This window comes from Oryx dammah, unplaced genomic scaffold (genome assembly GCF_014754425.2).
Source record: "Oryx dammah isolate SB20612 unplaced genomic scaffold, SCBI_Odam_1.1 HiC_scaffold_21, whole genome shotgun sequence".
In the NCBI taxonomy this organism is placed as follows: Eukaryota; Metazoa; Chordata; class Mammalia; order Artiodactyla; family Bovidae; genus Oryx; species Oryx dammah.
In genome coordinates this window covers 28560775-28588087 of record NW_024070205.1, presented here as the reverse complement: position 1 = coordinate 28588087, position 27313 = coordinate 28560775, and the positions used below count along the sequence as shown (strand labels likewise).

Below are 27313 nucleotides of genomic sequence, written 5' to 3'. Positions count from 1 at the left end.
CTGGAGACACCAAAGGGAGAGGGAACTGGGGTCCCCCTTGCAGACCGACGTCCTGCAGGTGAATGTGTAGGAGTGTCAGGAAGGGGCCTTTCTCAGAGAGCCCTGAGCATCAGCTGGGGTCACCAACCTGATTCCTACAGGGGCCAGGGAAGTAAAGGAAATGGGTGAGGTGAGCCCGGGGAGGGGTGGCAGCAAGTCCATGAGTCCAGCGCTAAGGGGCCTGGAAGACAGAGGCTTGTGATGGTGGCTTGTGGGACTGTGGGCCTAGTATCCCCAGATCTTGCAAGTTTCCCAGAGAAGCTGGAAATCTGGAGTATTCTGTTAAACTGCCCTACTTTGAAATGTACCCAGAAAAATCCCATGAGTCAAATGAAATATGTCTGTGGGCTGCCATCTTGCGACACCTGCTTCAGAACCTCCCCGCCTGGTATCTAGTTGGTGCTCAGTAAGTGCTGGAGGGGTTGTCAGATAAAATACAGGATTCCCAGTTCAATCTGAATTTCAGAATGAAACCAAAATACTTTTTACTATGAGTATGCCACCGTGCAATATTTGGAACATATTTATACTTAATAACTGTTTGTTGTTTATCTGCAATTAAAACAACACATCCTGGGCATGCTGTTTTGTTCCCCACCCCACCCCCCCTCAAATCTGGCAATGCTACTGGGCATTCATAAAATTCATGGAGCAAGTAAGGCCATCTTTTGGGACAGGTCATAGGTACTAGTAAGTCTCTTCCACTCTCCCTGAAGGACACTAACTCTCCCCTCAGAGGACTGTCCATGAAGGGTAATGCACCCATATCGAACAGATAGTTGTCCTCCAGGCATTTTTCATGGAGAACGCCTTGAGCCTGCAGCCACTCAATATTTATCACAAACTCAGTTGAGGCAGTCACTATCCAAATTTCCAGATATTATAAAGCAATGGTATTAAACCAACAACCTCCTTCCTTCCCATCCCACCCCCACATTTTTCCCCTAAACCTTTTATCCAAGCAAAATTCCAAGAGGAACTTGGGGTTTAAAACAGACAATGGAGAGCTTCTCTGGTGGGAGAAAGGTGTGTGTGTGTTGAGAGTCATCCCCTTCCAATGGCACCCAAGGGCTCCAGGGAACCCCAGTTTGAACACTGCTCTGAAATACCTTTTTGGGTTAGGTCCAATCAGTGGATGGCTGGGCACTGAAGGGCAGAGCCTGGCCTGTGTGCACATGCTTTTCCTGGACTCACTGGGATATGATGTCATCAGTCTGTCTCAAGATCTGTGCACAGCCATGACCCAGCTAGCACTGCACTGCTATTCTTAGGGGTGTTGCTCATCACACCACACAATGTCCTCTCTGGAGAAGAATCCAGAATTGTCTTTGTTCTAGGAACACTTCTGAGCATCACACTCATCATATCTCATGTATACAGTGAACTCTGGACCATGCTGGGTTTTCCATTTCCCATTGGCTACCAGAAAGCCCACTGTCTAATGGGGCTCCCCTTTGGCAGGCGAGGGGGTGTTATAACAGGCACCTTCATCCTTATCTTTGGCTCCATTTTGTACCATCCCCCCTCCTTCCACCTACTGTACTTCATTCTTAGGGCAGAGGTTTCTGGGATTCCCCACTCCTACCTTCTTTTCTTATGGTTTCATCTCTATGTCCCCAAATCTTTTAGCACCCAGGATGGTTGCGCTGCCCTTCTGCCTTCTCTCACTTCCAGATCCTGGGTCTCTCAGGTCCCTTGTGCAGGTTGCAGGCAGGAGAAGGGGCTGGGGCAGGGGCTGGGGTGGGGGAGGGGAAGGGAGTGGAGGAGGGTGGAATGTTTTTGGGCTGCCCATGCTGGCATTTGCACCCCACAAGCTCTTGCCCTTTGAAAATAAGGTATCTACTTTGTGTCTGGCTGCAAAGATCAGAAAGGGTCTCTGTACCTGCCTCTCTTTCTCTTTGAAGGAACAGTTGCAAGCTGCTGACTCTTTGGCATTTCTCTGTTCGAGGTCCTCTAAACGTTCCTAAGTGAAAATATCAGGTGAGCAAGACAGTGTTCAGTGTGTCCCCACTTGTTCCATTTGGGGACACACCTCTGAGGTTGCTAGGAGATGCTGGGATTCACTGGGATTAGTGGGCAGAAGAAGGGGGCAGGTGAGGGTCTTTTTCTTTAGCCATCCTCTGTCTGTATGCTGCACCAGCCTAGCCACATTGCCCTACTTCATCGTCGTGGGCAGGAGAGTACCATCCACAAGCCACTCCCATCACACGCTCCTCCTACACAACATCTACCAATTCCTACTTGTTGGCTAAAAACATGCAAGTGATGCTGAGGAAACCAGGATCTTGAGAATACGCAGGCCCAAGGAAATCCTGGAAAATAGTGAGTTAAATAGAAGCGTGAGGATAAGCGTGATGGCAGGTGAGCATGTATCCTATGTGCTCCCATGTACTAAGGGTTTTGTATGCAACCTCCCATTTCATCCAAGGCTATTGAGTTAGGTGCCATTTTTATTCTCATCTTAAAAACAAGGGACGTGAGCTAATTAAAGGAGAAGGCAATGGCAACCCACTCCAGTACTCTTGCCTGGAAAATCCCATGGACAGAGGAACCTGGTAGGCTGCAGTCCACGGGGTCACACAGAGTCGGACACGACTGAAGCGACTTAGCAGCAGCAGAGCTAATTAAGCAGAAGGAACTTTAGGGGCTCCTGCCTGGCTGAGGGGGCTTCCCAGGTGGCGGAGCGGTAAAGAATGTCTGCTAATGCAGGAGCCGCTGGTTCGACCCCTGTGTCAGGAAGATTCCCCTGGAGGAAAAAAAAATGCAACCCACTCCAGTATTCTTGCCAGGATAATCCCATGGACGGAGGAGCCTGACGGGCTAATAGTCCATGGAGTCGCAAAGAGTGGGACCCGACTGAGTGACTTAATCACACACGCTCGCTCGCTGGGCTGAGGCCACAGGCAAAGTGGTGGCCATGCCCCCTAGGCAGGACTTCATTGGCTGGAGATTTGATTGGCAGGTTAGTGACCGGGTTTCTGCCAGAAGCAGCCGGTGCCCTTCAGCCTTTCTTAGACTTCAAGCCCTAAGTAAAAGGGTTTGCGTGCTTTTCAAATGGCCACTTCTGTGCATTTAAAAATTTTCCTATTGAAAAACCCCAGCATTAGGCCATTCACAAAAGGTATCTGGGTCCTTTCTTGGCTGGGCCCCGAGTGGTATTCACCGAGGAGAAAAGAGCGTCACAGGAGCAGCCGGCTTAGGGAGGACCAGGGACGGCGTCAGCTGGCAGGAAGCTCCCTGAAAGAAACGCAGGAATCCCCACCCATCCATGGGCTAGCTATTCTTCCCCTTAGAAAAGGGGCTTGCCGTATGCCAGGCACTGCGGGCATTTTGCCATTTAACCCTCCCGCTGCCCCACGGAGCGGGCCTCTTGTTACCATCTTTGGTTGTTTTGGTTGAGGAACGTGAGATACAGAGGTCAAGCCACCTACTCAAGGGTCTCTAGGGGCAGGGGCGGGGCTGGACTGCTGTTTGTTTGACTCCACCTCCCGCCTCTGAGAGACACTGCGGGCTTCTCGAGTGACTTGGACGTGGATTAGCCTGAGCTCGGCCTGGGCCAGGGTCCCTTCTCTCTGCCACGTGGAGAGAGCCACAGACTCAGCGCCTTCCAGAGCCCCTGGTGATGACCACCGGGTTCTCTGTGAATGCCCAGCCTTTCATATCAAGTCTCACGTTCACGGCCAGAGGTATTAGTGCGGAAATACGACTTTTGATTCTGGAAGGTGGTGCTTAGTGAAGACATGGTCAAACATTTAAGACGACAAACTACATTTTGGGGGGGTGGGAGTGGGGGTGGGGGGTGGTGGATTCTGAAGCTTCAGATGTGTTAATTTCATCTCTCAGTGCTTCAACCCTGCGAGCTCAATGAACAGGGTGAACAGTTTCAAAGTTTTGTATAGGAGGCAAAAAAATAAGGCTCCTTGTGAAAATACTAGGTGTAAAACTTAGGAAAGAGGAATTTTATTTTCTGTTAATTTCCACTTAAAAACAATGAAGACATACTCCCTGGAAGGAACTGATGCCAAGACGAATGTATGCACTTGCCCTTTAGAATCCAGCAAGACTGTAAAGTTTATTATTTTTTCTTCCTGACAAACAGGGATTTCTGATGACATAGTAATAAGCTTCAAATACAAACCCGAGTCCTGGAGTGAATACTCTGGGAGCAATGGTGAGAGAAATAGGAGGCAGGCACCTGGGTAAGGGAGACGCCGAAGGAAGGGGTGTGGGAAAGTGAATGTGGGCTGGAGAGGGCAGCAGCTGGGAGGGAATCCTGTTTCTGCAGCTGAGCAGCCAGGGAGTGGTACCCTCTGTCAACTCAGCCCTCCCCTCTCTCCAGTGGGCTGATGCTCACCAGCTTCCCTTGCGGGGTTGATGGGGGAGATGAAGCCTGTATGGTGTGGAGCAGGTGCCTGCCCCTTGGTAAATGATGTAAAGTAAATGATACTTAAAGTGCTCAGTAAATGATATCATTGGCAACGCCATGATTGTGGTTGAAGTTCATGTACATCTTTCCTCCAATTGTGAATTTCACGAATTTAAAAGCTCCTAGCTCTAGCTCTTCTGGGGACCCTGACACAGGTTCCGCTTGGCCATTTCAGACCCTTCTCTGCTGAAGGATATCTAGCGCCAAACAGGCTGGCACGTTCCCTGCATTGTGTATGAATGAGGCAGCCCATGAATAATGCATGTGAAGCCTGATTATGTAAATCCTCAGGTTTTCAGTAAATGACAATGGCCTTTTTTGGGTCCTTTGCTGTCCCATTCTGTGGTCTGGTGTCTCTGCTTTGGGGCCTCGCCTGCCAAGCCCTGGGGCTCCGGGGATGCCTCAGGGAGGGGTGAGCTCTCCAGAGGGCACATCAAAGGGAAAGTCAGAACTCTGTCAGTGGCCCAGCTCTCCCTGGCATTGCTTGGTGTGAAAGGAAACTGTCCTCTGCCCGAGGCAGCCCCATGACACACGCAGACTGAGGTCTGTGATGTTTAATTCAGAACGGTGAGCACTAGAAACACCATATCTGGGCTCCCTCAGAGCAGGACAGCAGCCACTTTCATTTCTGGGGCTACAAGCCAGAGAGCCTGCTGTCTGGAAACCTCCTCCTGGAAAGTTTGCAGAATGGAGGACAGCCTTCTGCAAGGAATTCATCTGACCATCACCTCTTGGTTGAGAAAGACATCCTTCTATGACCTTCTAAGGCCTGGCCTCCTTAGAGCTCATATAGGCAACACATTCACAAATATACACACATACAAACACACAGCACATACTCACAGGCATACACACAAGCATGCGTGCAAAAATACACAGCTTCAAGTTAGAAAGACTAACAGGTACAAGGAGGCAACTGGGGGCCAGCCCTGCAAAGAATGCAGGACCTAGGACTAGAGAGATCTGGGGCTAGGTAAACGCTCTACTTGGGACTTCCTTGGTAGCTCAGACAGTAAAGAATCTGCCTGCAATGTAGGAGACCTGGGTTTGATCTCTGAGTCAGGAAGATCCCCTGGAGAAGGAAATGGCAATCTACTCCAGTATTCTTGCCTAGGAAATCCCATTGGCTGAGGAGCCTGGCAGGCTGCAGTCCATAGGGTTGCAAACAGTCAGACATGACTGAGTGACTAACAAGATTCTGTGAACTACCAGCTACTCTATGAACTTGGACAAGTCTCTTTTTTAATTCGTTAAGCCTCAGTTTCCTCATCTGTAAAATGGGGATCATCATGACAACCAGGCAGGGCTACCAGAGGCATTAATAACCCTGATCATGGCTGTGTAGCATGAGTGGAGCCCAATGCCTACAGACATCATGAAGAGATGGGGGCTATGGTAATTTTCCCTGTTTGCCTGATCCAGCCTGTCTGGAGATCTGCTCGACCTTAGGTGAGAGAGAAGGGCCAGGGAGAGTCTGATCTATTTAGGAGTCACTGTGCCCGTGCCCAGTGGCGCTAGTGACATGCTGCTGACAACAGGAGTGGACGGTCACGGGTGTTAACTGCCAAGAGGACCAGAGACCCCACTACTGACTGCAGTGCAGGCACAGGGTTACAGCGAGCTTCTGGAGCTGGTGTCCAGCTGCTGCCCATGCCTGTCTCGATGTGTGTGGGGACTTCTGGCAGCAGACTCTACTGGGTCTGGGGCAGCACTCACTTCAGAGACCACCTGCTCAGTTGGCTGGCCACAGGGAAGACAGCCTCATCCACCAGCTGAGTCCCAGGCTCTGAGCTGCAAGCTGCAGAGCCTGGACAGGTGTATCTGGGCATCGGAAACCGTTTGGTCCTGAGTTTAGATGGTGAGAGCTTGGATAGGAAGGGTTACCTGTGTTGTACTCAATCCTCAAAACAATCCTGCAAGGCAGGTGCTCTTACTCCCATTCACTGATGAGGAAAGTGAGGCTCAGAGAGGGGGACTGATCTGCACAAGGTCACACAGTAAGCGGGGGGGGGTTTGACCCCAGGACCCACTGAGTCTTGTGCCATGTGCTAGATGAGATAGCAGGATGAGGGGAGGAGGTGGCCTCTTAGCTGGATCACCAGCCTGAGTGTCAGTCTTGGTCTCTCAAGTCGATGCCTCACCAAGTTCATGCCAGGAAGCAAATCCCTCATCCCCATGCCTTTCCTCTGTGGCTCCCACAGCCTCGAATGCACACCTGTCCATCCCGTTGGTGGACAAACTCCAACTCTCCTTTGCAATGCATAACAAATGTCAGCACTTGGAAAACACTGCCTGAATGCTCTAGACTGAGCCAAGTACCCTTCTCTGGATCTGAACAGAACCCTTACCCACTAAGTCAGCCTGAAATCAGCTCTTTACCTGTATGTTCTGCACTGAAAAATATGTCCTTCAAGGACATTCATCTATCTCTATCCACCTGATCATTCATCTACCTGAACACCTACTGATCCACTGATCTGGTGTCCACCCATCCACCCATCCAACCATCTATCCATCCATCCATCCATCCATCCATCCATCCATCCATCCACTTGTCCTTCCATCCATCCATGTACCAAATATTTATTGGGTGTCTACTATTCTCTGTGTACTCAGAATAGCAAATTGAAAATCTTTATTCTCAGAGAACTTATTCATCTGTGTGTCCCTTGCACCTGGCAGAACAATGAAAGTAAGAAAAATAGACACCACTTTAAAAAATTCAGAACGTTTGCTAAGCTTATTGTGGCAATTACTTCATGTGGCATGGAAGTCACATCATTATGCCGTATACCTTAAACTCAATACCATGTCAATTACATCTCAATAAAACTGGCAGAAAAATAGTTATCTGAATAGAAAGAACAAGGTAAAATACATGAATTATCAAAAGTTAAAAAAAATACAGACAAGCTAGATGGTGAATCTCAGAGGGCACTGTTTATAGCAGTCAAGACAGGGAAGCAACCTAAATGTCCACCGACAGGAATGGATAAAGAAGATATGGTCCATGTACACAATGGAATGTTACTCAGCCGTAAAAGGAGGGAAATCATGCTATTTGCAGCAACATGGACGGGCCTAGAGAGAATCATACTAAGTGAAGTCAGGCAGACAGAGGAAGGCAAGCATCATATGATATCACTCATATGTGGAGTCTAAAAAATGGATACAAGTGAGCTTATTCATAAAACAGAAACAGACTCACAGTTTGAAAACAAACTTATGGTTATCAAAGGGGAAAGGTGGAGGGGGGATGAATTAGGCATTTGGAATTAACACATACACACCACCATATATAAAACAGATAATCAACAAAGACCCATGTAAAGCACAGGGAATGCTACTCAATATTCTATAATAACCTATCTGGGAAAAGAATCTGAAAAAGAATGGATATATGTATATGTATAACTGATTCACTTTGCTGTGCACCCGAAACTAACACAAAGTTGTAAAGCAGCTATACTCCAATATAAAATTAAAAATTAAATTAAAAAGAAAGAAAATACAGACAAGCTAGACTCTGAGTCTCAGAGTGGTTAAGAAACCTGCCTGAAGTCACACAGTAAATGCAAGAGCTACAGTCTAAACTTAGGTCTGTCTGATGCTAAAGCTATTCTGCCATTTTCCTTTGCATCAGTAAATGCATTCTGTACTGCCTGATCCCGCTGGGACCTCAGCTGGCCATTTCCAAAGCGGGCTGAGGGGCAGCCTCAGAGACTTTGCTCCAAGCAGGCACCACTCACCTTCTGCTGCCTGATCGCCCTGTTGAACCTCTTCTCCTGGTGCAGCCGCTGCTCCATGCGCTCCAGGGCCTCCTTGAGCAGTGCCTTCTCTTCGGCCTCTTTGTAGATGTCATCCTCCAGCTTGGCCACCTGTGACTGGTACATCTGAACCGACACTTTGCTCTGCCTGAGCACATGGGAGAGACAAAGTCTCTTTTCCCCTCATCTTTCTCACTTACCAGCAATGCCCCTGCCCTGGGAGATTCTCAAGATACTTCTGTGTACGCCTAACTTAGCGGTTTCATTACAAGTGGGAGAGAATAATGAAGTTTGAGGACTAGAGGGCAGAATAAATAGCTCATGGGCTGTGGAAGTGTGGCATGAAGCTGACACAGGTTATATTACCAGCCCCTCCCAATTTCCCAGGGAGGGTCAGGGAACTGATACTACTGAAAATAAGATGGGGTTATGAAAAGCACACATATGGTGAAATATCAGACACATTCATAAAAGGTGCACCTAATCCCTTAAGAGAATATAGGGCACTTTAACTGCTGCTTTCTGGCCCAGAGGACTTGCCTCCATCAGACCCTGAGTCATGATCTCGCCTCCTCTGCACACCCAGACCTCTGTCCTCCTGTCTTGGTCCAGAGGTCTGCTGCTGCCCTGAGGTTTAGCCTGGAGAATGGAGTCTGGGCCTTTCTGTGGGGACATGGGCCCTACCTGAGCTGTTCAATGTCTTTCTCGTATCCTCTCAAAAGCTCCTCTTTTCTTTCCAGGCGGTTCTTGAGTTGGGTGATCTTATCGAACACCATATCGAGGTCTCTTTGTCGAAGCTGGTTGACTCTCTCCCTCTCTTTGGGGGAGAGGTGTTTCATAGACACATGACCTGACATATCTTTGATGTTCATCAGACTCCCGAGTGTTTTGCTCATATCCATGTACTACGAGAAAGAGTTTTGCAGGTAAGAGGCTTGGTCCACCACCACTGGTGGCTGCTTTAATGAGGAGTGTGTGTGCTGTGCTCAGTCACTCAGTTGTGTCTGACTCTTTGCGATCCCATAGACTGCAGCCTGCCAGGCTCCTCTGTCCATGGGATTTCCCAGGCAAGAATACTGGAGTGGGTTGTCATGCCCTCTTCCAGGGGATCTTCCCAACCCAGAGATCAAACCTGCATCTCCTGCGCTGGCAGGTGGATTCTTTACCACTGAGCCACCTGGGAAGCCCTTTAATAAGGAGGCAAGTGTAATTCTGTTTCATTCACTTTCTGCAGAGAAACACATGCTTTGGAAAGGAGTACAATTGGGCTTTTAATACGACTTTCATGTTCCCTGCATCCATTTACGCTATGCCTTTTTGAGAACCAGGGGGAAAATGACAACAGATAGAAACATTTATTCTTGCTACCCAGTTTTCCAAGGAATTCAACTATGCAATTTCCAACCCATGCTGGGATAGTAAATGGGTCTCACAGAGCTGTAATAACAACTAAATATCTATGAAGGGTTGATGTTTAGTTAAGCTATCTGGTGGTTAACACTGCCTGAGGGGGTTTCAGGTTTGGACAGGAGGGGGACTGATGCTAGGTGTACATACCAGCTTTTCACTGAGATCCAGAGCCTCGGTTGCATCTGTTTTCCCTAATTTATCAGTGGCCATGATGGACCCTGGGGTGGAAAGGCCATTTTGAGGCTGAAATTAAAAAAAAAGAAATAAAAACTCTCTCTTGGTATTCATTATGATTTTCTACATCCAGAAGAATAACCCAAAGAATAACCGAAGAACCGGAAAGTTACTAAAGAATAACTTGACAGTTGTTGTTGTTCAATCACTAAGTCATGTCCAACTCTGCAACCTCATGGACTGCAGCACTCCAGGCTTGCCTGTCCTTCACTGTCTCCTGCAGTTTGCTCAGATTCATGCCCGTTGATTTGATGATGCCATCCAGCCATCTCATTCTCTGGCACCCCCTTCTAGCTGTTTCTTCTTCCAGTTTGATTCCTCTGTGAACTGCTTTCTTACAGCTCTGCTCCCATCCCTTAAGAGCATAACTTTTTTTGAAATGACACATCATTAGTCTCGTTCTTTGGTCACTGTCTGTCTTCCCTCTAGACCAGCGGTTCTCAGCTGGGGATGACTCTGTGCATTCTCCCTTTACCTGGGACATTTAGCAATGCCTGGACATGTTGGTGGTTGTCACAACTGCTACTGGCATCTAGTGTGTAGAGGCCAAGGATGCTGCTAAACACCCAGTGACACACAGGATAGTCCCCCAAACAAAGAGTTGCCTGGCTCAAAAAATTGGTAGCACTGAGGCTGAGAAGATAAGCTTCAGAAACACAAGAGTCCTGTTGCCTTTGCTCGGCTATTCTTTCTCCTGCTCCTTCTCTCCTTTCAATTGTTGCCAGCCTTGGAGGTTTCCTGCTCTGTGGTGTCAGTGGTGGGATGAGGGGTTGTTGCCAAGGAGAAGGCAAATCTTGGAAGCAGGATCAGGATATGGGATCCAGCTGAGCTCCCCACCTAGAGATGGTCCCTCCCTTTCCACTCTCAGAGGAGGGTTTGCTCTTAGCAGAAAAACCAACACATTTCCTTCTCTCATTCTTTTTTAAAAATATTATTTTGATGTGGATCGTTTTTTAAAAGTCTTTATTGAATTTGTTATAATATTGCTTCTGTTTTATGTTTTTTTTTTTTAGCCCTGAGGCATGTGGGATCCTAGCTCCCCCAAAAAGGTTCAAACACTGCACCCCCTGCATTGGAAGGTGAAGTCTTAACCACTGGACTGCCAGGGTAGTCTCAAAGCAACACATTTCTGAAGACTCACATGTCTAGCAAATGTCCAGAAAAATGAGACTGAGTGATTTTGATTATTTCTTCCAACAGCCCAAGGATGGTTTGGATCTGGCTGTGGCAGCAAACCATGCCCAGCAGGTTCTCTGATTAACGCTAACCCGAGCTGTCCATTGTCACGTGTCAATCAAATGCCCAGTCAAACACCTCCCACCTAACAATCAAACTACTTCTGCAAACCTGGGCAAATCAAACTAAGCCCCCTAAGGAAGGAAGGCTTTCTTGAATAATACCATTGAAACGCTATTTGATAATAATCACAAGTATCATCTATGAAGTGCTCACTATGAGCTAGGCACTGGTATAAGCACTTTACATAATTATCTCCTTTAGTTTTTCCATCATCATTTTACAGCTGGGAAACGGAGTCCCAGAAAGGTTAAGAGCCCGCCAAGGTCCCTTGGTTTGCAGAGCTGGGATTAGGACACAGGCAGGTCTCTGATTCTAGAGCTGTTGCATTTTCTTAATCATCACAGCTCCCTTCTGCTACCTTTCCTGTGTTCGGGCTTTTGAGTTTACAGAAAGAAGCAAATTTTAGGCAAACTCATGGCATAATGTTATATAACTTGTTGAATATTTTCTGCAGAATATAATATATGATATGAAAAGGAGGGCCTGGAGATTGACCTGGCCAACTTCAGTGTGATGATACATCCTGCTACGCACATTTGAAAGCCCCCTTTCTGTTCAAACTCTGGACCACTCATACTGCTAGGCACTGACCAATCGATCCAGATGCTAGGCTAATAGGGAGGATCTGACCCTGAACCAGTGATGCCAGGGCACCTGGATAGATCTGCCCTCCGACCCACCCTCACCACGTGTCAGTCACTGCAGAGGCAAATTACCACTCGGCTCTCTACTCGTGAGAAAGTTGGCAAATCAGGTTTTACATCCAATATTTTCTGGATGTTTTTTTCCATCCCGAGAGTCTTTAAGTCTAGAAATGATTCATCCATGTGGTCCTTAGGATCTAAAAAAAGAAATAATTTAGACTCAAAAGAAAGGTTCAGGAAGAAGTCACTGGATGTAAAAAAGTCACAGCTGACTGTTAACTGGATGCTTATCATGGGTCAGTACTAACCCTCACAATCTGAGGCCCAGAGAGGTGAAATGACTTGTCCAAGGTCACACAGCTAATATGAGGCTGCAACCTCACACGGCTGAGGCACTGAGGGTGAACCTTTGGCCACAGGTAGGAAGATGGACCTTGAACCCAGGCTTCTAGGGCCTGGCTCAGTGTTCCACCCAGCAACTCTCTGTTTCTTGAGAGCCCCATTCCCTCTAAACACGGTTATTTATCTAGGAAATTCCCCAAGGTTGATCCTTGAACACCATCAGCCTATGCAAAAGTTTCCATTGGCCCATAGTGAAATAAGAAAAAGAAGGACAATGTTACAAGTTTTTCATGAAATCCTGTTTATTTAGTATCAAGGCCTGCTCTTAACTTTGAGATCATGTCTGCCCCTCTTCCCCCATCCACCCAACTCATCTTCTTCTTCTTCTTTTTTTTTTTAAACTACATCTTTTCACTTATGAAATGATAAGAATAGAAGACAGTGATCCTGGTCAGCCCCCACAGGGAACCCTCAGGTCTGGGGCCCATGGCTCAGCACAGAAGGGGCCACTAGGAAGGAGGGAACTTACTTGAGGAGCAGGCCTTCTCAAGTTCTTTAATTCGCGCACGAAGCTCAGACAAGGCCTTTTTCTGACGTTGAATGACCTCCTCATGTCGGGACCCTTTGCATTTGGCCCCTAGATCACTGAAGGACTGCTCCTGCGGCCAGAAAGGTGCAGACAGCGGCTTTATTAGGGATTGGAATCTCTCTATTTGAAGAAACATGAACAATTCATGGATTAGCAGAAATCCCGTCACTTAGCACCCTGGAAAATATTGTTAAGGGGCTTCAGCAGAGAAGGAATTTAAATATTTCATTTCAAATACAAAGTCACATCTAGGAAGATTTCCAACTTCCCTACTGACTTAGCATCACTATAAATAAGAGGTCCCCTCTATGTTTCCTCGCCATGTTTTCTTTCTTTTTCCCTAATATTCTTCTAAGTTTGGGTTTCCACTTGTCATTCTGTTCTCATCCTTGAACAATCACATCAAATTCACTCCTGAAGAGGGGACTTTTTGGTTCTTTGTTTTGGTCTAGTCTCTTCTCCGACCAGGGATCACACTCATGCTCCCTGCAGTGGACGCATGGAGTCTTAACCCTGGACTGCCAGGTAAGTCCTGGAGGGTCATTTTTCGGTGCTTAGCTGGTAGTAAGGATGGTGGTCTCATATTGCTATGGGGAATTGGATGGATGGGCTCTTGGCTGGTCTAGAGAGACCTAGCAAGTCCTCTCTGGGGTCTCTTCTCCCCTCCAGGCCCCTACCACTCCTTCCTTCATTTCATTCAGGCTCTGCTCCCCATCTCCTCCTGCAGAGGCCTCCCTACTGCCTTGTCCCAAAGAGCCCCCTCCCCTATGCTACTCAGCCCCAGTCCTGCTGTTTCCTTCCTTGGAGGGCTCGCCCTCGCTGGACATTTTGTTAGACATTGCCTTGTTTATCACCTCTCTCCTTTTTCAGAATGTGGACCCTGTGAGGAGGGGCTTCTCAGGTGGTGCCAGTAGAAAAGAACCCGCCTGCCAATGCAGGAGCTGTGAGAGGTGTGGGTTTGATCCCCTGGGTCTGAAAGATCCCCTGGAGGAGGGCATGGCAACCCACTGCAGTATTCTTGCCTGGAGAATCCCTGGACAGAGGAGCCTGGCGGGCTACAGACTATGGGGCTGCAAAGAGTCGGACACGACTGAGCATGCACGCGTGGACAGAGGTTGTCTCCCATGTAGGCCGTGCTATTCCCAAAGCTCAGCCCTGTGCCCGAGCACAGTAGGAGCTCCATAAATATGGAGCCAGAAGGGGCCTACCCCAGCGTTCCTGCTGGTACCAAGGTTCAGCCCTGAGAGAAGGGGGTGCTGCGCTGAGTAGGGCCTCACTAGACCCTGATCCTGGCTCCAGCCGGCTTTCAGCCTGCTCAGCTGGTCCACTTCCGGGGCTGTTTCTACACCAGCCTCCCTCTCTTTTTGCCCTGGGAGTGAACACCAGGAATGTTGTGCGTGTGCGCACGTGCTGGAGGGTGGAGAGAAGGTGGTGGCTGATTTGGGGGGTGGGGCAGCCGCCAGGCTCGGTGACAGCATTTCCTCTGCCTGGAGAGCTCAGCTGAGCCCGAAGTGACCCTTACTCATGGCCCTTATGGGAATTTGTTTATTTAGAGAAGATGGAGATTCTTTCTCATACAACTCTTAAGCCCTCTGACCCACTCTGGTTTAGAAAGCAGGAAGTAGACTGAGTGTGGAAGGCTGTTCTGAGAAAGAAAAAAAGCCCTTTTTCCTTTCATCTTGCAGCCTCCCTCCCCCATCCTCCTCTAATACTACGTCATCATAGAAACTGAGACAGGGCCTCTGGTCAACAATCCTTCCCAGCAAACACAGGAGAGTCAGAGGGGGTCTTGTGTGGGCAAGAACCCTGAGCATCCTGCTTTGTGCCCAGCACAGGGTCTGGCATACAGCAGGTGCCCAACAGTTGCTGAATGTGTGAACTAACACAGGCCAGGTCCTGCACTAAGAGCTTGGATTTCAACAGGAACGAGACCTGCTTCCGGCCCCGGGTGCTCACAGCTGCGGAACCGGCTGCAGCCCCATGGCTGGGCTGCCCTAGTAAGGAGGAGATGCTGCTGCTATAAAGGTCTCTGGATGGTGACGGGAGCCAGGGCCAGCCAGCGGGGCCACTGAGCTCTCTCCCTCACGCTGCGTGCGGCCCTGGCTCCCTGCTGTTTGGCAGGGGAAAGGCATCTTTGAGGAAGCAGGCAGGCAAGCCGAGACATTTGGCCCTGTTTCCAAGAGAAAGTCCAAAGCACACTACTGAAACGCCCTGGTCTCTAGTTTCATAAAGTGAAGGGAGAAAGGAGATCCCTGGACTCCAGGAAACCCGGGGCTTTGAGGAAGTGCTGTGCCCACGGTCAGCCAACGACGGATCACAGGGAGCACCACTGCCCGCCACAGGGACAGATGGGAGCCACCGAACAGGACCACGGGATGAAGGCACGGTTCTCCATCGATGATGTGGCCCTGTGCGCTGCCTGGCTGGGACTTCAGGCGTGCGAAGGCCTCTGGGCAGAGATCAAGTCAGCCACGGAGCATAAATGGCCTGGCATTTGAGCCCTTTCAGGCCTAATTTAGGACGTCCCCTGGACATCTCAGAATCACACCTAGGAATCTGTTCTGCATACTTACAAAGGGCCTCCCTGGGTGCCTCAGACAGTAAAGAATCTGCCTGCAATGCAGGAGACCTGGGTGTGATCCCTGGGCCTGGAAGATCCCCTGGAGGAGGGCATGGCAACCCACTCCAGTACTCTTGCCTGGAGAATTCCATGAACAGAGGAGCCTGATGGGCTACAGTCCATGGAGTCTCGAAGAGTTGGACATGACTGAGTGACTAACGCTTTCACTTTCACAAAGATATTAACTACAGCAACATGCGGAAGCAGAAACAAATGTCCATCAACAGGTGACTGGCTGGATAAAAGGGACGTGATGGAATTCAGTGGAAATGGCCCTGCGAGTCCCCAGCACAGGGCCAGGGAGTCACAGTTGTCAGAACTGTGACAGTGGCGGCAGCTGCTGCCTTAGGGTGGGGGGGTGGGCATCCCCGTCTGACAGCAGGTGGTTAGGTGCCACCCCATATGCCCACCACTGTCGCCCAGCCCACACGCTGGGCCTTGGAGATGAAAATTTCCAAATCATTTGGTATGTTTCCCTCAAAAATACAATTTCCAACTTGGGACAAACAAAAGAATGAGGTAGATCTTCATGTACGTTTACTTGAAAATATGCCCATGAAATAGTATCATGTGGGAAAAAAGAAATAAGTTGCAGAATAAATATGGTTTGAGACTATATTTTGAAAAAAAATCCATCAAATAAATATATGTATAGGTAAGCTTGTACATGTTTGTGTGTGTAAGTTAAATTTGTTTCTCAACAATCCCATGATGGGGTAGCTGGCATTATGCCCACTTTCCAGACGAGGGAATTGGTACCAGGTTGCAGGGTTTCTGAGTAGAGGAGTCAGGATTGGAACCCAGGCAGACGGGCTCCAAGCCTGAACTTCAACCACTGACTGTATGAGGGTGTGGTGGTTTCTGTGAGGAAGAGGGCTGACAGTACTTGTGCCCAGCTGATGGTAACTTTATACATTTCACATAAGCAAGTCATGCTTTTGGAACTTAGAATGAAGATGTTTTCAAAAGCAAAGAAAGCCTCCATTGGGCTCTTTCTTAGTTTATCTTTCTAGATGCCCCCGGGGATGGAGCAGGTGCTCACCTCTTGGCTGCTCAAGAAAATATCGGTGTGGACTGGTTCTATCTGCACCGAAATGTCACACATCTTGGTTGCATTCCTGGGCTTCTGTTCCTTCTCCTTGTGCAGCTGGAGTTTTTGTTTCTCTTGGGAGGCCCTGGGGGCAGAGAAGATGAGTCAGTGAGCAGGAGGGTGGCTGGCCGCACAAGGTTTGGGAACCACAGATTACCTTTGTACTCACAAGCAGAAGTGGGAAAGGGACTCCATGTTTACAGGGAGCCGAAATCTTGGAGCCTTCAAGCTCCTGCATGAGGGTTTCCAGATAATTGAGCTTGCTGGCTAGTGACCAGGGAGGCAGGCCCCTCTCCATTCTTGCCTCCTGCACTGGGTCTTCAGGATACCTGCTGTGGCATTTATGGGGGCCATTTAGTGCCTGTCTGGGCTTCCCTGGTAGCTCAGATGGTAAAGCGTCTGCCTACAGTGCAGGAGACCTGGGTTCGATCCCTGGGTCGGGAAGATCCCCTGGAGAAGGAAATGGCAACCCACTCCAGTATTCTTGCCTGGAGAATTCCATGGACCGAGGAGCCTGGTGGGCTACAGTCCATGGGGTTGCAAAGAGTCGGACACGACTGAGAGACTTTGCTTAGTGCCTGTCTGCTATTTCTAACACCTGGTATATGTCAACCCTTCTATTTCTCATAACAGTCCCATGAGCTAGGGCCTCTCCTTGCCCCATTTTATAGACCAGGAAAGAGACAGCAATTTCCCTGTGGTCATGGAGCTTATAGATGAAGGCACCTGGCTTTGAATCCAGGCAGCCTGGGCCTGAAGCCTGTACTTTTAACTACAATGTGAATCCACCTTGGCCATGAACCATGAAGCAAATGAAGCTATGGGTTATACATGAGATATCAATTTTATTCAAACTTTCTTGGGGGAAAACATTAATCTTATGTCAAAATATGGATAAACTATGGATGAAAATGCACACTCACATATGTTTCATAGACAAACCTGCAGAACAACAACAATTTATTTAGTTTAAGCTGACCTCCAGTTTACACGTTTGTTCAGTCAATATTTATCAAGTTCCTTTACATGCCAGGCATTATGTGAATAGTGGGGAGTCAGTAGCAGGCAAGGTCTACAAGGGGTCCTCATGGGGAAGGCAGACAATTCAACAGGTGGGAGCAGCCTGGCTGTGTGAGAAGTGTTAGGTCAGGTGACATGCTGAGGGACCCTGGGCAGAGCAGGAGCCCTTGGCTATGTTTGGTGAGGGTGAGTAAAGGAGGATTTCCTGGAGGGAGTTGCATTTAAACTGAGACTTATCTGAAATATTGGGCAGGAATCTCTGAGATGCTCAGAACTGAGCAAAGTTTTAAATGATGAGGTTGTGAAGCAATGAAACATATGTCATTCATTCATTCATCTACTCATTCATTCAACTCTTTAACCATCATTGACTGAGCCCTTCCTTTCTCTATGCCAGGCTCCCTGGGTACTTGCGTATGCCTGGGCTCCCCACACCCGCTGTGCAGGCCTTCCCACCCACCTGAGAGCCTGCTTGAGGACCTCCAGCTCCTTGTCCTTCTTCTCCACCAGGCTGGTCATCTGCACCATCTTGTCCTTGAGCATGCTCAGCTCACTGCTTTGTTGCTGGACCAGCGCCACGTTCCGCTCCAGTTCTATCTTCTGCTTCTCGTTCAGTTCCCCTGGGGGGTACATGCAAGCTGTTAGGGGTGGGGTATCCTGCCTTGGGTCTCCTGGAGGGCCATAGCAGATCTGCCAGGCCTCCAAGAACCATGAGGAGGTTCAGCCTCCAGGAATTCTCAGGGGGCTTCAGTAATGGCCAGGAGGTCTGCTTGCAAAAAAAAGAAAAAAACAACGAAATCGCCCACCAGCATCACCTTTTGATGAGCGCCGGCGCCCACGAGGTAGCCTGTGTGGCGCCCGCCTGGCCCCAGCTGTCAGGGCCTGTGTGCCTGTGGCATTTTAGGGCACCTTCAGCAGCCTGCTTCTGCATCTGCTTGCCTAAGGCTTCTGAGCCCTCTGGAGACAGCTCTGCTCACGTGTCTGTCAGAGGCAACAGCCTCCAACTGAGGCCCGGTGAAGACAGGCTGGAGCACACAGCCCAGCCCCCTCCCTGTCCAGGTGGCACTTGGAGGGTTGTGACCACATTGCTCCCCAGCATTCCTCCCTCCCTGGAAGAATTAAGCTCTGTCCCCTACTGTGCCTGATGACAGACAGCACAGCAATTCTTTATCTGCTTTCTTCTCTTCCCTGTCTCACTTCCCTTCCATTGCTGTTTTCCCTTGGATCATCTCTCAAATAACCACCTGCAGTGGAATTCTGGTCTCGGGGTCTGCTTCGGGGAAAATCCAAACTAAGACCTCTACATTGTCTCGGATCTTCATAGCAACCCTACAAGGCAGTTCCTAGTAACAGCCCCACACCACAGGTGCAGAAACCAAGGTTCACAGAGGTCAAGGGACTTGTCTAAAGTCACTCATCTAATGAATAGCAGATCCAGAACTGCGTCCAATGCTTCCTGATTCTAGCCTTTCTGCCGCAAGTTCTCATATCTTGGAAGGGGGAAATCCCTCTTTGAAAAATTCTGCTATAAAAGTCCTGGGGTCATCAACTGGTCCAGACACAGGGAGTAAACACAACTGAAGGTCTGGGATGCACAGGGCTTGAGATAGGGACCAGATAAAAGGAATGTTCTTCACCTTCCCTCCACCCCCTCCCAAACCTAATTATACCTCCCGACTCCTGCCCTTTGGCTAAATGGAAGCTAGCGATGGGAAAGAAGAGGCAGCTCTAATAAGCAAGAAGAATGGAGGCAGAAATAAGTCTGGGGAGAAGCGGAGCCAAGTAGGAATATTCAGCCAGACTTGTGCCCATCCGGAAGAAAAGAGACCTCAGAGCTATCTTGCCCCTACTCTAGGTGGGTCCTGATGTCGATGTGAGGGACAGGAGGAGCCCCAACAGGCAGATGTGTGGCAGGTGGTTTTGCATCAGAGGCAGGAGAGACCTAGGGTACACTTACTCTAGGCCCATAAGCTGGTGGGCGCTAAGACTTGTGCTGGCTGGCCTGCCAAGCAAGGGGGCCCATGAATGACCTCCAAGCCTTTGCTCCACAGACACATCCTCTGTGGTCAACAGAGATTCTTCCCAAAAAAGAAAGCTGCATTTCTACTCAGAGGTGTGGAGCCCTGTGAGAATGCTCCCTGTGATTCCATATCAAATGAAATCAGTTCAGTACCTGCAGCTTTTGCTGATCCTGAGTTACAAGTGCTGTGATGGCCCTGGACAGCAGGTTGAGGTGGGGTTTAAAGGCCCAGCTTTCCGACCCCGAAGACCCATTTCTTTCCTTTCTCAAAGTGGGTTGGTAAATCGAGAAACACGGGCAATTGTACAAACCTCTCAGGTCTGACATTCGGTTATGAGCTTCAGTCAGGTTCTTCCTTAACCTCATGATGATCTCCTGCTGAGACAGGATCTCCTTCTGAGCAGTCAATAAATCCTCTCTGAAATTCACACACACACAAAACAGACCAAGTCAGTTCAGCTCCATCTCTGTGGTGACGTTCCAGTGCCTGGAAGGGGAAGAGTGCAAAGGCAATGTGATCCTCCATCAGTGATGGTCCAATTTGGGGATGATGCCACCCCCAGCAAGGGTGATAAGCACACTCTTGAAAAGTTCTCAAAACAAGAATCTGTTTTGATGCAGCTTCGTTATAAAGAAATACTTGGAGGAGACAGAACAAAGGATCCTGGGCTGGTTTTGCTCTGAGGCTGAAATACAACTAATATCAAAAGGACACCTCTTCCTGCTCAGCTGTCTGTCAGCAGGAACCAATGCTCTCGTGGACTTTCCATCTTTGGTGCAAAGAAGAGGGAAGACTATTTTTGTGTGTGGGGGTTCAGGGATTCTTCGAGGATGAGGAAAAAGAGAGAAGAGGACAGTATGGCTTCTGTGCTCTCACCAGCTTCTTTTAATTCCTGATGGAGAGAAGAGGGGCCACATGAGTGGGTGGTGTTCAAGTGACCCTTTGGGGATGTAGGGGCTCCGAGGGCCCAGAGAACTAAGCGGGGGACACAGAGAGGGTGGATGAGGGCAGGTCCTTGGTCCCACACCCCAGAGAGTGTGTCTTTGGCATCACAGTGATCAGGGTGGCTGGCTGGGAGGTGATGTTTCATGGGAGGGGCCCAGGGTGATGGCGGGAGAGGCACCTTGAGGGCCTTATGAGCAGGTATGAGACACCCCAGCCCTGAGACAAGCATACTGTGTGTGTGTGGTGTGTGTGTGCATGCGTGTGTGTGTGTGTGCATGTGTGTGTTGGGGCAGGAGGAAACACTGCAAAGGGGGTTTAGAGACTGAGTCTCTCAGTTCAGTCGCTCAGTCACGTCTGACTCTTTGCGACCCCATGGACTGCAGCACGCCAGGCTTCCCTGTCAGTCACCAACTCCCGGAGTTTGCTCAAACTCACGTCCATCGAATTGGTGATGCCATCCAACCATCTCATCCTCTGTCGTCCCCTTCTCCTCCTGCCTTCAATCTTTCCCAGCATCAGAGTCTTTTCTAATGAGTAGTTCTTTGCATCTGGTGGCCAAAGTATTGGAGCTTCAGCTTCAGCATCAGTCCTTCCAATGAATATTCAGGACTGATTTCCTTTAGGATGGACTGGTTGGATCTGCCTGCAATGCAGGAGACCCCGGTTCGATTCCTGGGTTGGGAAGATCTGCTGGAGAAGGGATAGGCTATGCACTCCAGTATTCTTGGGCTTCCCTTGTGGCTCAGCTGGTAAAGAATCCACCTGCAATGTGGGAGACCTGGATTTGACCCCTGGGTTGGGAAAATCCCTTGGAGAAGGGAAAGGCTACCCACTCCAGTATTCTGGCCTGGAGAATTCCATGGCCTATAGTCCACGGGGTCGCAAAGAGTTGGACACTACTGGGTCTCTGGGCAGGTGTTAGTCTCACTTTATTTGTAGTCACAGTCTTTTGCACTATAGCCTCCTCTTATATAGATCTTTGAAGGCAGTGTCTGTGTTTATTATGGAATAAAGCAAAATACTTGAAGGCTGCATATGAAAATTGAAATAAAAAAGATTGGTGATCACTGGAATGGATCACACACATACACATACAAGTCTGTCTGTCTGTCTATCTAATCTCCTTGGCCATGACTCTTCCAACTTGAGGATGAGACTCTGCGTTGAGTGTGTCCATCATTAAGGAAGTGAACCAGAGAACAACTTGATGCTGATTCTTTTCCAGGTCACGGCTATTGTTTTCTTTACAGAGTTTAGGAGGAGACACGGACTTTACAGGAGGAGACAAACTTTTCAGAACGTGGAGATTAACAGTCTGACTATCATTGCCTTCTCGGGGTAAAACCTGTGTGACGTGAGACTTTGGTAATTGGTATTTGGGGGCAGGGCTCAGGCTGGCGGCTTGCCTTCTTTGAGAAACTTTCTGAATCCTTTCTCTGCATCATGTTACCACCTTCTGCTTTGTATGATGCTTAGAGATATCTTTCAAGATCTTTCCCATCCATGGGTTTTGTTTCTCTGGAAATTGTCAGCTCTTTGAGGGTTGGGAAGATCTCCTGGAGAAGGGAATGGCTACCCACTCCAGTATTCCTGCTTGGAGAATTCCATGGACAGAGGAGCCTGGTGGGCTGCAGTCCACGGGGTCACACAGAGTAGGACACAACTGAGTGATATCACTTCATTTCTTTGAGGCTCCAGATATGGAACTTTGGGTTGGGAGGGATCTGCAAGGTCGCTTAGTCTAACCTCTTAACTTTTAACCCTCTCCAGGATCCCACTCCACCAAGCGGTTTCCACTGTTTTGAAACCCCAAAATAGGCTTGCCTTGGGCAGGTCTTTGGTGCTGAGGCACAGGAGGGGACGTGACCTGCCCGGGGCTACATACCTGGATAGTGTTGAGTTTAGGATTCGAACTTAGATCTACCCAGATCTTTCCATGACACCAGCCTGACTTACTAAAGGGACTGAGAAACTCAACCAGCAGCAAGGACTGCAGAGACTCAACTCTTGTCAGATTCTGATAATGTGACCAGAAGCAGGAGTCCCATCCAGTACTCACATCAGGTGGTCGCACATTGCATCTTTGGAGCTGCTCTCCCCTAGAGGTGCTGCTGCGGGGTCTGGCTGTGCGTCCCCCTCCTGGGCTGAATCAGAGGGACACGTGAGTGTCATCACAGTCCTTAGGCAAGAGATATTTTCCTTCCCCTTTGCTTATCAACAGAGCAAACCTTCTCAACTGACAATCCTTCCCTCCACCCCCAGCCCTCTCCTCCTAATGAGAAATACCATGTGTCCTGTGTCACAGGCTGCCCTTCCCCCATGCATGAGCTCGTGACATCTTTCCAGCTACTCTCTGAGGTGGTGGTGCTTCCCAGGTAGCTCAGTGGTAAAGAATCTGCCTGCCAGTGCAGGAGACATGGGTTTGATCCCTGGGTCGGGAAGATCCCCTGGAGGAGGAAATGGCAACCCACTCTAGTATGCTTGCATGGGAAATCCCATGGACAGAGGAGCTTGATGGGCTACAATCCATACAGTCATAAACAGTCAGACACAACTGAAGCGATTAACACCCACTGATACCACTGACAGCTGAGGAAGTGAGCACAGCATTGCTGGGACCTGCAATAACCACTCGGTTAAGGGGTGAGAGGCAGAGCCTTAACCCCTCCCTGGGTCGCACATCCTGCCCCATTTCCTGCTCTCCGCTCAGATAAGAGTCTCATCCTGTGCTCACCTCCCAGTTACTGTTCAGCCCACTGCCTTCCAGTTTCCACCACTGCCTCCATCCTCAGTTCACTCGTTCGTTTATTTGTTCAACAGATGCTTATGGAACATCTGCTTGACAGCAGGCACAGATCTAAGTCTGGGGTGACAAAGAAGTGTCCCAGCTGGAACACCCGCCCTCTGACCTGGACCTGGGCTGGGAACCGAGTCCTGTCCTCTGCTCTTGATGTGGTGCCCTGTTCATGCCGGGTCCCCTATCAGGGCAGTGACCTGGCAAACTGTAGGGATGCTGCCTGATGGTCCACAGCTGAACCCCCAGTGTCTAGAATGAGCTCAGGACACAAGAGCTGCTCAGCTAAGCGTGCTGAATGAACGTATCCATGAGGTGAGTCCTGACAGCTTGTCAGCTGGCTTGAGACTAGGACCATGGTTCTCAACCAGGAGCGAGTTTACCCATAAGGGGATGTTTAGCCATGTCTGGAGACATTTTTGGCTGTCACACTGGAGTGGGAGGTGGGCATGCAGTGGGTAGAGGCCAGGGACACTGCTCAACACCCTAAGTGCATAGGAAAGTCCCCAGCAAAGGGCGCTCCATTCCACGTGCATGCTCAGTCACTCAGTTGTGTCCCACTCTTTGTGACCCCGTGGACTGTAGCCCTCCAGGCTCCTCTGTCCATGGGATTTCCCAGGCAAGAATACTGGAGTGGGTTGCCAGGTCCCTCTGCAGGGGATCTTCCCGATTCAGGCACTGAACCCACGTCTCCTGCATTGGCAGGCGGATTCCTTACTGTTGAGCCACCAGGGAAGCTGATCTAGCCCACACGGCAATATTAACGCTCAGGATGAGAAACCCTAGGCCGAGGCCTCTACTTCCAGAACTCTTCTCCAAGAGCTTACTGTCTTTAGTTTTATCTGTTACCCTTGGTCATTCAGGGCAAATAAGTGCTCACAACTCTGAGTTCTTTCTCCAGGCTTTTTTTTTTTTTTTAAAAAAAAGAGATAAACCCCAGCTGGTTGTGAAAAAGCATTAGACAGAGCCGCAAATTGCTGATGGCAGAGAGACGCCTTTGAAAGGCCCCTGCCCGGGATGCTTCCATGGGGAAAGGACGGTTCCCGCCGTGTGTCCTGACACCCCTCACAGCCCCGGCAGCCTGTGCGGCTCCTTGGCTGACTGGCTCAGCACAAAGCCTGTCTCTCTTCATCGTGTTACTTCTGCTGAACCTGGGCCTGGAGGGCACCTAACCTCGCAGTGAGACAAGGACAGGGGCCTCCAGACAATAGAGGGGCTTTTAAAATGAGACGCAGACTTCTTCTTGTCCATCAGCCTGGAGGGACCCACAGGGTCATCGGAACCCACCCTGAACACTAAGCTTCCCTCGGCGTCTCTTTGGACCGACCTGGGTCATTGTCCTTCAGCGTGGCGATCTCTCCTTCTATCTTTCTGTGGTGCTCGGTCACTTTCTGGAGTCTTTCCTCGAGGCTCACGATTGTCTGGGAGTGCTGCTTGATTTGTTCCTTGTATTCCATGATTTGTCTTTCAAATTCGTGCTTCTGTGATTCCTGCTCCTCTTGGAGGGCCATTACTGTGTGCTGTTGCAGCTGCATCCGCTCCTCCATCATGATCTGGGGAAACAGACATGGTTCATGTGATCTTGGGAGCTGGGTAAGATGACGAGAACAGGAACAACACGGCCCCTCTGCACCCACTGGCACTGAGCTCTGCCTGCCCCAGGACCTTTGCACGTGCTGCTCCCTCTGCCCATACACTCCTCCCCAGCTCCTCACAAGGCTGATTCCATCACCTCCTCTGAGAGGCCCTCCTGGACTGCCTATCTAAAGGAGACATCATCCTGAGGCACTTATTACCATGTGAACCATCTCATGTCTTTATTTCTCGCTCCCACTAGAATGGAAGCTCCATGAGGGCAGAAACTTACCCTTTCTTATTTACTGATATGCCCACAGCATCAGAGCCCAGATCCCTGCCACAGCATCTAGACCCAGATGCTCAATAAGTACTGGTTGAGTTAATGAGCGAACAACTTTTTAAGAAAAAAGTGAATAAATTTGTATTTCTTAAAAACAACAGTTACCAGTGGCCTCCTGATGGTGAGTCACACCCCTTCCCATGACCACCCTCCCTGCTTGCAGCCGCTCTGCAACACTTGAGTCTCAGTGCCTCATCCTGGCGCCCCTCCCGCTTCCCCCACCCCTTCCTCTGCTCTCACGATGAGGTCATTCTCCTGCCACCTAGATGACATCATTCTCCCACTCTCGGGATGATGTCATCCTCTCGCTCTCCATTCCCTGTTAACGTGATGGGCCTCTGATCTCTGAATGCAGAAATTTTCTGCCCCAGATGCTCACACACGGCCCCCTCCTTCAACCATCACTCCACCGAGGCTCTCTTCCAACTTTAGTCTTCATGTCTCACTTCCTGCCCCAAATCTAATGTGCCACCAAAAGTTTGGGCAACTTTTGAACTTTGATATCCCTACCCTCAGTTCAGTCTGAATGCTTTATCTTCTCCAGGAGACAGTCCCTCTCCCACAAGAGACCTGCCCCCATCCCCAAGCCCAACCTCTATCTTCCCAGCAACTCCACGTGTCATCACTGCCCCCTTCCACGGTGCCCTGGCTGGAAGCTCGCCCGCCTCCTCGGCTCCTCCCCCTCCTCGCGGCTCCTGTCCTGTCAGTCAGTTAACAAGTCTTGCCATTTCTGGTAACTCCCTCCATAGCAACTCCTTTTCCCCGCTCCTCTGCTACCCCGAGTGTCCAGGTCCTGTGATTCAGGACCTTGGGAATGGCCACCACGAGCCACACCCCTGAGCTGCTGTCTCCAAGCCCAGTCCGTCTCGACTTCCCTCTGCCAGGTCAGTCCTTATTATGTCCTTGTCCACAGACCTGCTGGTTAAATGTATGAATGACAGGTCATTGCAATATTGAGCCCTGATGGTGAAGGGCCTTGAATGTCAAGCTAAAGTTGAAAAATGCTATCTTAAATCCTATGGAATCATCACTGGCCCCTAAATTCCAGGGCTGCTCAGTATGATCCTGCAAGTAGCCTGAATTACATCATCTTACAAGGCCCTGGAGAAAAGGTGTCATAGCTTCTGTCTACCTTTCATACTAAATTAATGCTTCTCAACAGGGGGTGATTCCCCTCCCCCTCCCCCCACACCGGGGGAGATTTGGCAAAGTCATAAGACATTTCTGGTTGTCACACCTGGGGTAGGGTGCCACTGGCATCTTCTGGGTGGAGCTCAGTGGGTACTGCTGCACATCCTAAAATGCACAGGACATCCCCCCACCATGACAGTTACCCACCCAGAACATCACCAGTATGGAGGCTGAGAACCCTTGGTCTAAACTACACATGGCATCATGATCTTGCGTTGAAGGGAAAATTCTCCCATCCCCAGAAGGCACTGACTTACCATTTTCGTCTTGGCAGTTTCCAGTTCAGCTAATGTTTCATTTAATTTCATGGTGAGGTTCTCTGCTTTCAGACTTTCAGCCATCTTTGTTTTCTGAGCCTTTTCTAGCATGGCCAGTGCATCATTTAATTTATTATTTAAAATATCTTCTTTTTGCATTTTTAAATCCATTTCCTAGACAAACAGCACACATCAAATGAACAGAAGTTCAGGTGTAAATATTTACCCCAGCCTCCCCATTCCCCTGTTTTCAGAGAGGAGGGGACCTCTGTTCTGTTATTGTTCTGTCAATCCTTTTAAAGTCCAAAGTCCATGCTTTCTCTGGAAGGTTCCAATTACTGCAGAACTCAAATTCAGCTGAGATCTACCTCCGTGAGATTTCTGGCCCCTGAGCCCAGTTCTGTCACCTGGAGCTCATTGAACAAGTTTTATTTCTCTCTCATGAGACAGCCCTTTAAATATTTGAGAAGGCTGTCATGTCTCTCCATAAATCTGTCTTCCAGGATAAATGCGCCGAGTTCTTCACCCCCGAGTCATAGGACCTGTGTTCAGGACATTCCTCCAACTTACTCCGTGACTTAGGCCCTGGGATGACCTCCCCTGGGGACCCTGGGAGGTTAGACTCCAGTCGCCGTGTCCCCAACATCTTCTACCTTCTCCTCGGACCCATTCTTTCCATCTTTGTCAAAATCCTACTCTCTTTCTTG

At 49.4% G+C, this 27313-nt stretch overlaps 1 protein-coding gene across 7 annotated transcripts in view; it reads right to left on the bottom strand.

Moving 5' to 3' along the window:
• The window catches only part of FHAD1 (forkhead associated phosphopeptide binding domain 1), a 160490-nt gene that overhangs the window by 5652 nt on the left and 127525 nt on the right, over nt 1-27313 (bottom strand). For 3 of the 7 annotated variants that reach the window (XM_040263983.1, XM_040263986.1, XM_040263985.1), the window contains 12 exons: nt 26607-26780; nt 24568-24793; nt 22506-22590; nt 19812-19918; nt 17941-18100; nt 16413-16545; nt 12691-12820; nt 11892-12016; nt 9790-9885; nt 8917-9137; nt 8215-8380; nt 1922-2002 (listed from right to left, as the gene is read on the bottom strand). In XM_040263983.1, the coding sequence (XP_040119917.1) occupies nt 1922-2002; nt 8215-8380; nt 8917-9137; nt 9790-9885; nt 11892-12016; nt 12691-12820; nt 16413-16545; nt 17941-18100; nt 19812-19918; nt 22506-22590; nt 24568-24793; nt 26607-26780 (1704 nt within the window). Of the gene's footprint in view, nt 1-1921; nt 2003-2864; nt 7547-8214; nt 8381-8916; nt 9138-9789; nt 9886-11891; nt 12017-12690; nt 12821-16412; nt 16546-17940; nt 18101-19811; nt 19919-22505; nt 22591-24567; nt 24794-26606; nt 26781-27313 lie in introns of those variants that run through there. The other 4 variants (XM_040263984.1, XM_040263987.1, XM_040263988.1 and 1 more) reach the window with 3 other exon arrangements.